This window comes from Notolepis coatsorum (assembly GCF_963971535.1).
Source record: "Notolepis coatsorum genome assembly, chromosome: 15".
NCBI classification, from domain to species: Eukaryota; Metazoa; Chordata; class Actinopteri; order Aulopiformes; family Paralepididae; genus Notolepis; species Notolepis coatsorum.
In genome coordinates, this window is record NC_140179.1 from 54,259,619 (window position 1) to 54,274,303 (window position 14,685).

At 47.2% G+C, this 14,685-nt stretch overlaps 1 protein-coding gene across 1 annotated transcript in view; it reads left to right on the forward strand.

Moving 5' to 3' along the window:
* The first annotated feature begins 8,702 nt into the window (after window positions 1-8,702).
* The window catches only part of LOC311241816 (neurabin-2-like), a 118,622-nt gene continuing 112,639 nt past the window's right edge, over window positions 8,703-14,685 (forward strand). The window contains exon 1 of the mRNA XM_084330734.1: window positions 8,703-10,685. Coding sequence (XP_084186860.1) covers window positions 9,183-10,685 — 1,503 coding nt within the window. The 5' untranslated portion in view covers window positions 8,703-9,182. The remainder of the gene's footprint in view (window positions 10,686-14,685) is intronic.

Below are 14,685 nucleotides of genomic sequence, written 5' to 3' on the forward strand. Positions count from 1 at the left end.
GTCGTCCTTGCGGACCCCTAGGTTTTTGTAGAAAGCTACTATGTGTTCTACCCCATAAAGCCCTGAGTGGGAGGGTAGTTTGTTTACCAGTGTTGTGGCTATGTTTGTGAAGAAAATGTTTAAGTAATTGGCTACATCCAGCTTGTCTGTGATGAGCGTGTTGTCAGTTTTTATGTTTATGTTTGAGAATCTGGTTTTAAGTTTTTTACTGCATCCTAGTTGATTATTGAGTAATTTCCAAAGTTCACGTGGTTTGTTTTTGTTTTCCTCAGTTTTGTCATTGATGAAATTCTTTTTTGCAGTTTTGATCATGGAGTTTACGTCGTTTCTTAGTCTGTTTCTTTCTAGTTTGAGTTCAGTCACGTGGGCTTGGAGTTCACTGCTCGTGCTTTTAGTAAGCTTTGACTGACTTTTACGAAACTCAGAGCATTTTTTGTCTCTGGTTTTCATAGCGGCCAGTATTTCGGAGTGCATCCACGGCTCAGCGCGATTTTTTACCCTGGTGGTTCTTAGGGGGGCCATGTCGTTTAGTATTGCTGAGAATTTGGTTTTGAAACCAAGCCATATTTCGTCAACCAGTGTACCATTGAGTTCATCTGACCAGTCCAGACTCTCCAGTTCAAGGTTGAAGGCCTCGCTAGAGTAGGTTTTGAGGTCTCTAGATGTGACTGTTTTGTGGCAGCCAGCCTTTTGTTTTAGTTTTTTTCGGGTACAGAATATCATATAATGATCACTTAACCCACATGCTATAACCCCTTTATTTGAGATCTTGGACTTGTCGGAGGTCAGAATGAGGTCAATGGTAGTCTGAGTTGATTCACATACACGTGTGGGTTGGGTGATTAGCTGGCTGAGGCCATGCAGATCACAAAACCTACTGAAGGCCTTGAAGACGGGTGCATCTTTTCGTTGCATATCCGTGTTCCAGTCTCCAATAAGAATTTTGTCTACATCCTCAACTCCAGCTAAACACCCATCCATTGTATCATAAAAGCCACTATGATCTGGCGGCCTGTAGACTGTGCCAACCAGTAGGGATTTCGCCCTTTCAAATAGGATTTCCACCCATACAATTGAGGTCTGCTTTTAGTCAGGCAGCCTTTTCCGTGAGAGCAGCCCACACCTGGAACAGTCTGCCAACACGGCTCAGGGAGTATCAAAGTCACATTTCATTTAAAACTAACTTAAAATCATGGTTGAGAGATGGTCAAGTGTGTGACCATTTTAACTGAGGGGTTGTGATGTATTGTAATGTATTTTAATGTATTTATTTGTATGGATTTTAGTGTATTGTAACTTATACTGATTCCTACTGTGTTTTAATTATTGTACTATGTCTTAATTATTGCAGTGCTCATGTCACCTGCCCCAGAGACTACAGTTGAAAATTAGCCAACCTGGCTAAACTGGCATATTTACAGTCAAATGTTCCTTAATATGCACTGTCTCTGTATTTTAAACCAATAAATACAAATACAAAAATACAAATATAATTACGGAAACTCTGCACCCGTTACGGAAGAAACCCCGCCCCCGTTACGGAAGCTCCACCCCCGTTACGGAAGAAACTCCGCCCCCGTTACGAAAACGCCGCCCCCGTTATGGAAGAAGCTCCGCCCCCGCTACGGGCGAAACTCCGCCTCCATTACGGAAGCTCCACCCCGTTACGGAAGCTCCGCCCCCGTTATGGAAGAAACTCCGCCCCCGTTACGGAAGCTCCGCCCCGTTACGGAAGAAACTCAGCCCCCGTTACGGAAACTCCGCCCCCGTTACGGAAGAAGCTCCGCCCCTGTTACGGAACAAAACTTCGCCCCCGTTACGGAAGCTCCGCCCCCGTTATGGAAACTCCACCCCCGTTACGGAAACTCCGCCCCCGTTACGGAAGAAACGCAGCCCCCGTTACGGAAGAAACTCCGCCCATTACTGAAACTCCGCCCCCATTGCAGAAGCCCCCCTTGTTTACAGAAGCTCCCGTTACGGAAGCTCCGCCCCCGTTATGGAAACTCCGCCCCCGTTACGGAAACTCCGCCCCCGTTACGGAAGAAACGCAGCCCCCGTTACGGAAGAAACTCCGCCCATTACTGAAACTCCGCCCCCATTGCAGAAGCCCCGCTTGTTTACAGAAGCTCCGCCCCGTTACGGAAGAAACTCCGCCCCCATTACAGAAGCTCCACCCCCGTTACGGAAGAAGCTCCGCCCCGTTACAGAAGAAGCTCCGCCCTGTTACAGAAGAAACTCCGCCCCCGTTGCGGAAGCTCTGCCCTGTTACGGAAACCCCTCCCCGTTATGGAAACTCCGCCCCCGTTACGGAAGAAACTCCCCCAGTAGCTCCGTCCCCATTACGGAAACTCCACCCCCATTACGGAAGAAACTCCGCCCCCGTTACGGAAGAAACTCCGCCCCGGTACAGTAGCTCCGCACCGTTACGGAAATGCCGCCCCGTTACGGAAGCTCCGCCCCCGTTACGGAAGAAACTCCGTCCCCGTTACGGAAGAAGCTCCGCCCCTGTTACAGAAGAAACTCCGCCCCCGTTACGGAAGAAGCTCCGGCCCCCGTTACGGAAGAAGCTCCACCCCCGTTACGGAAGAAGCTCCACCGCCGTTACGGAAGCTCCGCCCATTACAGAAGCTCTGCCCCGTTACGGAAGAAACTCCGCCGCCGTTAGAGAATCTCCACCCTGTTATGGACTAAACTCCGCCCCCGTTACAGAAGCTCCGCCCACGTTACGGAAGAAGCTCCGCCCCCGTTACGGAAGAAGCTTCACCCCGTTACGGAATAAACTCCACCCCCGTTACGGAAGAAGCTCCGCCCCCGTTACGGAAGAAACTCTGCCCCGTTACGGAAGCTCTGCCCCCGTTATGGAAACTCCTCCCCTGTTACAGAATAAACTCCGCCCCCGTTACGGAAGCTCCGCCCCGTTACGGAAACCACTCCCCCGTTACGGAAGCTCCGTCTCCGTTACGGAAACCACTCCCCTGTTACAGAAGCTCCGCCCCCATTACTGAAGAAACTCCGCCCCCGTTAGAGAGTCTCCGCCCCCGTTAAGGAAGAAACTCTGCCCCCATTACAGAAGCTCCGCCCCCATTACGGAAGCAACTCAGTTCACTCAATCGAGAAACAGAAGTCCCACAGAAAAAGTAAAGGTACCACTTGAGCTAGTTTACATTTACATTTAGTCATTTAGCTCACGCTTTTATCCAAAGCGACTTACAAGTTCTGTACGACAAGCCATCAGGAAGGGCACAACTCTATCAGCTGAGCAACAATGTTCATCAAAGTGTTGAGTGTGTAGGTTAGTTTATTAGGACAAGTGTATGACAGTACGGTTAGTTAGGGTTAGATATTTTTTAAATTTTTTTTTTAGTTAACACAGATCTAGCCGGTCCAGTAAGCAACAAGTCCATAGGTGGCTTTAAATATGTACAGTCTTTTACAGATGTGTGTACAGGGGCAGTGTTTGTTTACTTTCTCAAAGCAAAGAGTGACACACTCACTAGGGGAGCTCCAGTAGCTCACCGCGTATCTCGGCGCTATTTCGGCGCTATTTCGGCGTCGGGGACAACCGTGCGCGTCACGGATCTGGGGTACACGAGTTCGACTCCCGGACTCGCCATATTTTCTCAGAGTGTCTATCCCCCGATCTATATCCTATTCGACCTGTTTCTGTCGGTCATGCTTGACCAGAAAAAGCGATAAACGCTAAAAAGAACCAGCTGACTGGTCAAAGTTTAAAAAAAAAAAGAGTGACACACTCCAGGCCACGGAGAAATTCCTTGCAGATGTAGCCCTTTATGGTAACATAAGATGCTTGAGGTCCGACAACGGAACCGAGTTCCAATCACTGTTGAGAAGGAACAAGATAAGACACGAGACGTCATGTCCTTACTCCCCGCACCAGAACGGGGTGGCAGAGGGAAGGACATACTCTTTTCGAAATAGCTAGGTGTAAGCTAATAGATGGTAACTTACCGAAGAGTCTATGGCATTATGCGGTACAAGAAGCCGCTTATACCAGAAACAGGTGTTTTAATAAGCACACAGGCACCACCCCGTATACAGCACTGACAGGGAAAAGGTTTAATCTAGCTAGAATGCACAAATTTGGATCAGTGTGTTATGCTTACCAGCAGGACAGAGGAAAGCTCGAGTCCAGATGTGAAAAGGGACTCTTTGTAGGGCACGACAAAGGAAGCCCCGCTTTTCTAGTCTATTATCCCGGTAAAGGGAAAGTGCAAAAATACAGGCTAGTCAAATTTGTCACAAAGACAACATGTGAGAACGAGACACAGACAGAGGAGCCAGAGCTGGACTCCAGAGTAAGGTGTGAAGAAACAGAGACACCTCAGCCAAGTGTACTTAGCACAGTCGTGCAGACAGACAGTCAGCAACCCCAAGAGGATGATGACGAGGAGCACCCGAGGGTGACGTCACGTGCCTCATGCAGTGGGAGGTATCCCTCATGGGAACACAAACCCCCAAAGTATCTGAAAGACTATGCCCAGAGAGAAAGTGACAAGGATGACAGTACACTTACTAGCATTGATTACTGCTACAGAGTAGTGAGTGGAGTACCTCAGACCTTTAAAGAGGCGATGGTGTCCCCTGAGTCAAGAAAATGGGAGAGCAATAGATGAGGAGATGAGGTCCCTAGAGGACAACCACACCTTTACTCTAACCAAGTTACGAGAGGGCAGACAGACAGTGGGAGGAAAATGGGTGTACTCAATCAAAGAGGGTATTGAAGGCCACGACAAGTACAAAGCCAGGTTTGTAGCTAAAGGTTGAATGAATGAATGAATGAAAACTTTATTTAACAGATTGCAGAATGGGTACAATACAGTACGGCTCAATACATACAATTGTTAAGGGGATGCAGACCTGAGAAAGACGTTTGTCTTGTTTCCATCAGGGTCCCCCATTTTCAATTCATATAGACATATATGACATACATGCCATACAGATAGTCAGTACTGCTACATCTATACATTTATGACATACCAGATTTGCAAATACAGTACTGTTTGTGATACAGAAGGAGTCAAGAAAAGGGAGTATATACATTTGACGTAGAAACTGTACATTGGAGGAGGTTGGGTGGGGGGGGTTGGGTACATTGGGATATTGACAACCATACTGGGTAATTTACATTGGAGGTGGTTGGGGGGGGGGGGGGGGCGGGGGGCACACTGTATAAACAAGTAACACTGTACATTGAGGGGGGGGGGGAGGAGACACTGTACAAACAAACACAATTGTACATTGAACTATTGACAAAACCATACTAGGTAAATGACTGTACATTGGAGGGGGTTGGGTTAGGATATTTACAGGGGCCAGTGTTGAATTGCAGTCTCCCGTAGGTGTCCCTTTAGAGAGGTTTTGAAAGTGGGTAGTGATCCACATTCCTTTACAGCTTTGGGTAGGGCGTTCCACATTGATGTGGCATAATTGCGAAACGTGTTTAGTCCCTTATTTGAGCCGAATCTGGGTTTAACATGATTTGTGGAGCTCCCTCTGGTGTTGTGATCGTGGTATTCACTGACCTTTGGGAAGTATTTTGACATGTACATGGGTACCTTGGTCGTGTAGTGTATCTTGTAGACCAGGCCCATTGCAAGTTGTTGTACTCTGTCGTCTACTCTAAGCCATCCTAGGTTGTCAAAGTGGGCAGGGGTGAGGTGGGTTCTAGGAGTAAGGTCAAGCAGTAGTCTGACCAGTTTGTTTTGAGATGTTTGTAATTTTGTTTTTAGCGCCTTTGAGGTGCTTTGGTACCATGAGGTGCAAGCATAGTCGTAGTACCCCTGAATGAGTGCTCCTGCCAGAGTCTTCAGGGTGTTCTTGTTTACCAGAGAGGAGATCCGGTACAAGAATCGAGTTCGTTGGTTGACTTTTTTTATTACATTGGATGCCATTTTGTCACAGGAGAGATTAGCCTCTAGGATGGAACCCAGGTAGGTAATTTCATCTTTCCTTGTGACAATATTGTCACCCACTGTAACTGAGAAGCCGTCGGTCTTGCTGAGTTTGTTATTTGAACCGAAGAGAATGGACTCTGTTTTGCCCATGTGTAATGATAGTTTGTTATCAGCGAGCCATATGCAGATTCTGCCTAGTTCCGAGCTGAGGGTTTTTTCAACCTGTAACTTGTTCTTGTCAGAGACCAGCAGGGCTGAGTCGTCCGCAAACAGGAACAAGTTGCAGTCACAAGCTGACGACATGTCATTTGCATAAATTAGGAACAGTAGCGGTCCTAGTATGCTTCCTTGTGGAACACCACAGCTCACTCAGTCAGAGGGAGGGGATAGACTACGGTGAAACATTCTCCCCCACAGCCAATCTGACCAGTGTAAGGGTAGTGATGCAGAAAGCAGCTGAGGACAGTTTGATTTTACACCAGATGGATGTGAAGACAGCCTACCTGCACGCACCCATAGATAGGGAGATATTATGGAACAACCTGAAGATTACGAGAAATAAGGAGAGAAGCTAGTGTGTAAGCTAGAGAAATCCATTTACAGCCTGAAACAGTCTGGGCGAAATTGGAACGAGATGCTTCATACATGTCTCATTGAAGATCACTTCCTACAGAACCCAGTAGACCCCTGTGTTTACTCAAGGGAGTCAAAAGAGTCAGGAAAAGTGATAATTGTAATTTGGGTGGATGATTTGATCAATGCAGCGGACAACACTAGAAACCTAGAGCAGGTGAAAAGTATGCTCTCCACCAGATTCAAAATGAAAGACCTAGGCAGGTTAAAACATTTTCTAGGCATGGACTTCGAACAGTCTGCCAGTTGTGTAAAAATATCCCAGAAGAGATATGTGGAGAAGATCCTGAAACGTTTTGACATGCAGGAATGTAGGACAAGGGAAACACCATGTGATCAAAAACTAGACTACCAAGAGGATGCTCAGAAATTGACAGATGTAAAAATGTACAGAGAAGCTGTAGGTAGCCTCATTTATTTGACAACATGTACTCGCCCTGACCTATGTTTTGTAGTGAGTAAATTGTCACAGCATTTTGCTGACCCCACAGAGGAGCACTGGATTACAGCAAAACATGTTTTTCGTTATCTCAAAGGTACAGCAGATAAACAGCTTTGTTTCAGAAAGAGCAGCGAGGGCTTAGGGCTTAAAGCCTACAGTGATGCAGATTGGGCGGCAGACGCCACAGACAGAAGAAGTACCATAGGGTATTGTGTGAGTTTGAACACAGACAGCTCACTGGTTTCGTGGAAAACAAAGAAACAGCCCACAGTGGCACTGTCAACTTGTGAAGCCAAATACATGGCTCTAGCTATGACAATACAGGAATGTATTTATCTAGAACAACTGCTCGAAGGAATGGATACCTATGTATATAAGAAAACTGTTGTTTATGAAGACAACCAGGGAACCATTGCAATTGCTAGAAACCCTGTGTGCCGACAGAGGTATAAACATGTGGATATATAAAATATCATTTCATCAGATCTGTCATCAGGGAAGAAAGGATGACACTTGTTTATTGTCCTACAGACGACATAGTAGCAGACGCTATGACAAAGCCTGTCTCCAAACTGAAATAGAGAAGATTTGCAGAGGTCATGTTTGGTGTGTAAATATTGCCTGTTATGTAATATTGACTGCCATATTCTTTTGATGTTCTGAACTGTATTATTTTCTTTGAAAATTGTTTCTGAAAAAGTTGTACAGTATACAAGACAACCAGAAGTGGGAGTGTTGAAGTTATGTTATGTATGATTGCATGTAACTGCTTAACTGTTTAAACAAGAGGGCGCTATAGGCGTAGCTATTGAAGCTGACGGCAGGTCAGTAAATTGTACCTAAATTGTACCTCATCGCATTTCTGCTTTGCACTAGTATTGTATATTAGTACATTGCATAGTATATTGTATGGTAACTCAATTACTTCTATTCTGCATCGAACATTGTACATATGTATATACTGAACACTGTGACTTCTATTTTTACTTCTATTTTTACATGCTATACCATTTTATTTCACACTTATCTTGTCTAGCACAGTCTCTGGAGCGTAAACAGTAAGAAGCATTTTGTATAAAAGTATTCTGTACTTCTGTATGACAACTATTAAAGAAACTTGAAACTTGAGGTAAGAGGTATAAAAGGAGATGTTACCTCCCCCTCTGTCTCTTCCTCCGTCGCCTCTCATAAGGAGAAGGTCTTGTGTACTGTTGGGTGCAATGTGAATAAACCATGCCAAAGGCTAAAGAGAGAAACCTTGTCGTCATGAACCTATTATTGTCGCTCCACAGCTGACTCTGTCAACAGGGTACAATACAGTATGGCTCAATACACACAATTGTTAAGGGGATGCAGACCAGATAAAGACGTTTGTCTTGTTTACATCAGGGTCCCCCATTTTCAATTCATAGTACGCACGCACGCACACACATATTATTTAAAAAAAATCTTCTTGTTTTTCACAACACAATGAAATGTTAACATTGCTTAGGTGGAGACTTACAAATAAGCCCTTTGCTTTGGGTTTTCTGCCTCTCCTCTCCTCGCACTGTATATTATTTGTTTGTATTTTTACAATAAAAACGGATCGTATTAGCGGGTTGGTCGGAGCTCTATAGCACTATGACCCAGCAGCCTCCCTCCTCTCCCATGAAGCAGCAGCAGTCTCTGCTTTTACGCGTAAAGGACCAGCAATCTGCGGTTGTTCGGGGGAGAATGGAGAGATCAAAATGATGCTGCCCGTAAAAAGGGATTAAAAAACGTAAGCAATCTGCCGTCAGTACAGTTTAACCCCGTGCCTCGTCGCGCGTCTCGTTTGTATGCACCGATATGTTTTAATTATAACGAGCGGCAGGTTTGGTCCTGTGTGTGTGTGTGTATTTCTCGGGGTTTAGGTTGAGGCGTTGTGTGATTGCAAAGCGCTGCTGCTGCTGCTGATGACTATGCATCGTGCTCACTTTCTCCATTACATCGGGATAGGAATCGCATCGGATGCAAGCGGCCTAAACAAAAAAAACGATCTGTTTTGTTTCCCGTCCGTCTGCCGTTCTCTAGTCCCTCTGATCGACTCGTCGCTGGATAATAACTGGATTTACACAGCCGACCCCCGGGGAACAAGGAAAGGGAAGACATGCCGTTGCTGAGCATCCGTTGAGAGAGAGGGAGAGAGAGAGTCAGAGAGAGACGCCTGAATGACCATGATGAAGACCGAATCTACATCCAACAAGACCACCGGCGCGACGCTCCGGAGCCCATCCCCGCACCGGAACGCGTACGAGGCGGGGATGCAGGCCCTGAAGCCCGTGAGGGACAACAATGCTGCGAACGGAGACCTCCTCCACCAGGAGGGCCCGCGAGGGCGCAGGTACGGCTCCAACGTGCACCGTATCAAAAACATGTTCCAGCAGATGCAGACCACGTCCCCCGCGGATGCGGATGCGGATGGAGGAGAGGAATCCGCTGCTGCTGCTGCTGCTGCTGCTGCCGCCGACGACGCCGCCGCCGCCGCCGCCACGGGGAAATCGGTGCGCCTCTCCCTGCCCAGAGCCGGGAGCCTGAACGAGAACGTGGACCACAGCGCGCTGCTGAAATTGGGCTCCTCTGTCTCGGACAGAGTCAGCAAGTTCGACCCCAAGGCGGAAAATGGACACCACCCGCGGGCCTCGTCTCCCAGCTACTCCAAGCTGCAGGAGACGAGGAGGATCTTTGAACAGCAGCAGCAGGAGAGGCAGCAGCAGCAGGAGCAGCAGGAACAGCAGCAGCAGGAGAAACAGCAGCAGGAGAAGCTGGCCACCACACGGGTCCTGCTGAAGACAGAGAAGGCCTCTGGCTTGGGCTTCCAGGACGGACGTCTGGACATGGTGGCCCGTTTTAATGGCAGCACCGAGTCACTGGACAGCCTGGACACCAGTGAGGCGGTGTCGCCCACGGTCAGCCAGCTCAGTGCCGTCTTCGAACGGGCGGCTGAGCTCCGAAACAACCTCCACCGCCTCTCCTCCACCCCGCCACTCCCGTCCCGGGGGGTCAGCACGAAGGTGGGGGTGCTCAATTCCAAGATCATCACCAAGCGGGCGAGGGCGCTCCCACCACAGGGGGGCAACCGGGACGACGAGGGCCGCAACCTGAGGAACCAAGAGGGCCCTCCCAGGGGCCCCCGGGGGAAAACGGCTCCCCCGCCACAGGAGAGCCTGAATGGGGACCGGGAGCCCACGGAGCTGAGGGATAAGACCGTGACGGACGCAGGGGTGGAGGCCAAAGCGGAGAGGGAACCTGAGGCATGCTCCGGCGGGGGGGAGGAGAAGGAGGTACAAGCCGACGTCCACGGGGGCGCCTCCTCTGTCAAGAAGGAGACCTCTCCGAAGGGCACGGAGACGGGCAGGCAGGGCGGAGAGCCGCAGGCGAGGGACAAGGACACGGAAGTGGAGGACTCTGATGAGAGGACTCAGAGGGAAGAGGAGTCGGGGCGAGAGTCTGTGGATATCAGTAGCTACAATGCTGTCGGGGAGGACTTTGGAGGAAGCCAGGTGGATGAAGAGGAGGAGGAGGAGGAGGAGGATGGGGAAGAGGAGGAGGAGGAGGAGGAAGAAGACGATAGTTATGAGCCTGAGTCCAGCTGCGCTGAGATCTCCGGCCTGCCTGTGGAGGAAGACCCACCTCCCTCTCGCAAGATCCGCTTCAGCGTCGAGCCCATCAAGGTGGGTCTGATCATGTAGGGCCATCCTCCACGAAACAACCTGTTAATCCAGTAATTAATCGAATAGCACTTTCCATCAACAAAATCTGTACAATTGCATATTCACACGTAATTGTCATTGTAATCATGCAGAAGGGTCCTCTTTAAAATCACTTAAGACTTAAAGTGGATCCTGTTGCAATGCCAGAGAACCCTTTCACAACCACACTACAGAAGGTTAACCCTTTCACTACCACACTACAGACTGTTAACCGTCTGTAGTGTGGTAGTGAAAGGTTAACCTTCTGTAGTGTGGTTGTGAACCGTCTGTAGTGTGGTAGTGAAAGGGTTAACCCTTTGGTAGTGTGGCAGTGAAAGGGTTAAGATGCCTAAGAATTGTTGACGAATAAGGCGTACTTGACTATCGTCCAGGGATGTGTTGCTCATGGGATGGGGTTGCACGACGTGCAACCATGCTTTTGTGAGCAGAAGCGTGTGCACGCATATGCATGACTGTGCACGCGCGTGCACACAGGAACCGCACTCGACTGATGGGCCAACTCGCTAAGTACTTTGCATATCAATAGCACCGGTCGTCAGGTGTGTTCAAATACGTTCTCAGATACAGTCACACAGAACTTGTGAATGAAATGTGTTACATTCCATTCGTAGAGGCAATTAGGCACTGTCTTTAGTCTGCTTATGCGAGGGAACATTTATGTGCATGCGTGGGAGCGTGCACGCACACGCCCGGGAGCACGCGTGCACATGGTGTCATTAGCGTGCGTGCACCCAGTGTTAAAATGAGCAACGCAACACCGCTATCGCCTGATAAAGGGGCACTTTCATTTAGTTTGACAGTTATTGAGCGTAAATGAGTTTGAATGTGGCCACAAGTAGAGCTGCCGCGGTATTGATATTTTCCTTACCGCACAAATTTGCGAAATATTTCGTACCGCGACGATAACCAAAAAAAAAAAAGTTTGAAAGCATTTTTTTTCTTTTTTTTTCTTCTACTCTTTATAGCATATAGCCTGCCTCTAGTCTAATGGCGCTTTTCCACTGCATAGTACTTCGTTCCTTTTCCACTGCAGGTAGTACTCCGTTTGTCTCCGTGTGGGGATGCAGGCGGGGCCGCTTGTGTACACTGAAAGCTCCGTGGGCATAGCTATGTCTGAGGGCTTGCAGCAAGCCAGAGTTTAACACAGTTTCAATCAATCAATCAATCAATCACAACATTAACCAGACTCTCGTTGTGTCTATTCTGCTAAAGCTAGCGTTACCTCTCATTGTGTCTATTCTACCAAGCAACCCGGGTTTAATGTTACCTCTCGTGTATATCTGCTGACGTTAGTATTAGGCTAATAACAACAACAAACTTAACACATCAGCGATCTTGTTGTGACACTAAACTCTCCGCTCGGTGGTAAATTGGGTTGATGTCTGTTTTACTTTTGTTTCATCAATAAATGAGGCAGAATACACAGTGAATCCATCCTTTTTTGTTTATTGCACTTGGTGCTGTCGCAAACAAATCCTGAATGAAATGCATCCTTAGCGAGGCAGTAAAGATGGCGGCTTTCTGTTTTTGTTCAGAGGCTCCAACGTGTGACGCGTCTCTCTTCTGACCAATCAGTGGTCTGCAATGTTTCACGTAACTTTTCTGGTACCACTTCTACCCAATAGGGTCGCTTGGAACCGAGTAGGGTATATCTGCAGAGCCGCAAGCCCAACGTCTGGGCGCTACTTTATTATTATTATAAAAAACAGCTGTGATGCGGTATTCAGCCAACTCTGCGGTGGGCGTGATGCAACAGCGTTACCGCGGTAATGCGGTTATTGCGGCAGCTCTAGCCACAAGTGATGCCATTGGGGGACATTGGAATCCTTGTGTTGTGTTACTTACAGCTCCATGAAATGATAAGGTAGCAGTACCTATGAGATCAGGCCTACATTATTTCACGGAGCTGTAATTAACAACACAAGGATTCTCAATGTCCCCCAATGACCATCACTGGTGGCCAATTCAAACTCATTTACTTTCAATAACTTGTCAAACTAAATTCAGAGCTTTTGGATCTATGAGAAGATGTGCAAAATAAATCTGCATTGCTTTTCGGTGAAGTTTCCCTTTTTAAGACGGAGCAGCTGAAGTTCTGTCGATGCTCTCATAGTTAGACTCATGGGCACTGATTTCACTGTCCACCCTGACCCGTCTGTCGGGCTGCAATTCAACCAACAGAAGGCAGCAAGTGATGGAAAAATACTGAAAAAAAGAGCAAGAAATAAGTCTAGTGGAAACAAAGTGGATGATAGAGAGAATGAGGAACACACGAGACGAGAGACGGAGGGAGAGTGCAGGAGAGAGAGAGATAATCCTCCTTCTCTCCCTTTCTTTTTGACTCTTTTTCTCTCTTCTCCTCCTTCCCTCACTCGTTCTCCCCCATCTCTGCATGGATTTATTGAGTTGTGAGACCTTCTCAAAGCCCATATAGACTCCCAGACTTTTGGCAATGGACACCTTTCTCTCTTCCCTCTCTCGACCCCCTCACCATCTTCCCCTCTATCTCCCACCCTCTCTCTCGACCCCCTCTCTGTGTACATCTTCCCCTCTCTCAGTCCTTCCCTCTCTCCAGCTCCATCACTGTTTCTCTCTTCATCCTGACATTTTACCTTCCTTTGGCCGTGCACGCCTCTTTTACCCCCCCCCCCCCCCCCCACTGGGTGAAATCAAACTCCTAACGTGAAAAGGTGTTGGTTTTTAATGCGGTCATTTCTTCAGTGGAGCTACACGGCTGTAGCCTGTAGACGGGACTATTCTTCTATAAAGAGTCACCTGGAGAAAAAACACAGAATCTAGGTTCAGGGGATATTGACACAAACCATGGATTATGCACATTATAATAATGAAACTCCCCATGATGACGTCTCTTTCTCTACCCATGCATTAACGGCACAAAGGGGCTTTTCTTTCAGCCAGGTGATTGTTGTTTGCCCTCTGAGCACCCTGAGGGAATTAAATAGCTGAGTAATTCAAATTGAGTCAATTGTAATTATACCCATATTCAGTTTATTGGTCCCTCTAGTGGTGTGTGGGGGGGCTTCTTGTAAGCCTTCTACCTCATGTCCTCACCTTATAATATAGGTCTTTCATGGGACGTTTAGAATGCCCATTTGTCCTCCATGTTGGAAGAAACCGCGGTTGCTATGTGGTATGTGCAAAACAACGGTTGCTGTGTGTCGGTATATGAGACATACTGTATCTCAACAGATGTGTAATAAATTGGCGCTTTACGACTGGACATTTTAAACGAGTCACAGTGGGACAGTAGTATTGTGCTTTTACAATGTTTAACCTTCTTTACCACTGCACAGACATTATTTTAAATAATTGTCTTGCATAACAGGCAGTCATGTTGGAAGAAAGAGAGCTACACAAGGCCTTTAATGCATTTGCAACATGAGAAAACATTGTACTTGGAGTTGTACCCTAAGCCTAGCTTATCACAAGAACTGGAAGCAGAGGGAATCTGTTAGCCTAGCTGATCACAAGAACTGGAAGCAGAGGGAATCCGTTAGCCTAGTTTAGCACAAGAACTGGAAGCAGAGGGAATCTGTTAGCCTAGCTCTGTCAAAGTGAAAAAAGACACCTTCCAACAACTCTAAAACGGGCATATTTACATTAGGGATGCTCCGATATTGGTATCGGTATCGGGCGCCGATATCAGTAAAATTGCTGGATCGGGTAACGGTGGGAAAAAAATCAGATTATTTTTAACTTTTTTTTATAATAAATAAAATAAGAAATAACCATTCAGTACATTTATATCTGTGTTAATTTGTTACATTTAGTTTCACTAAGTTAGGAAAGTAATGTTTTAAGTCAAGCCTGATGTTGCCTCAGTGCACAAAAGAATGATCCCAGTCTCTTCCACACAGTGACACTGTGAGGCATACAGTTTATTAATTGAATGAATGAAGTTTATTTTCTGTCTTTGTTTACAACAAATCAAAAACACACT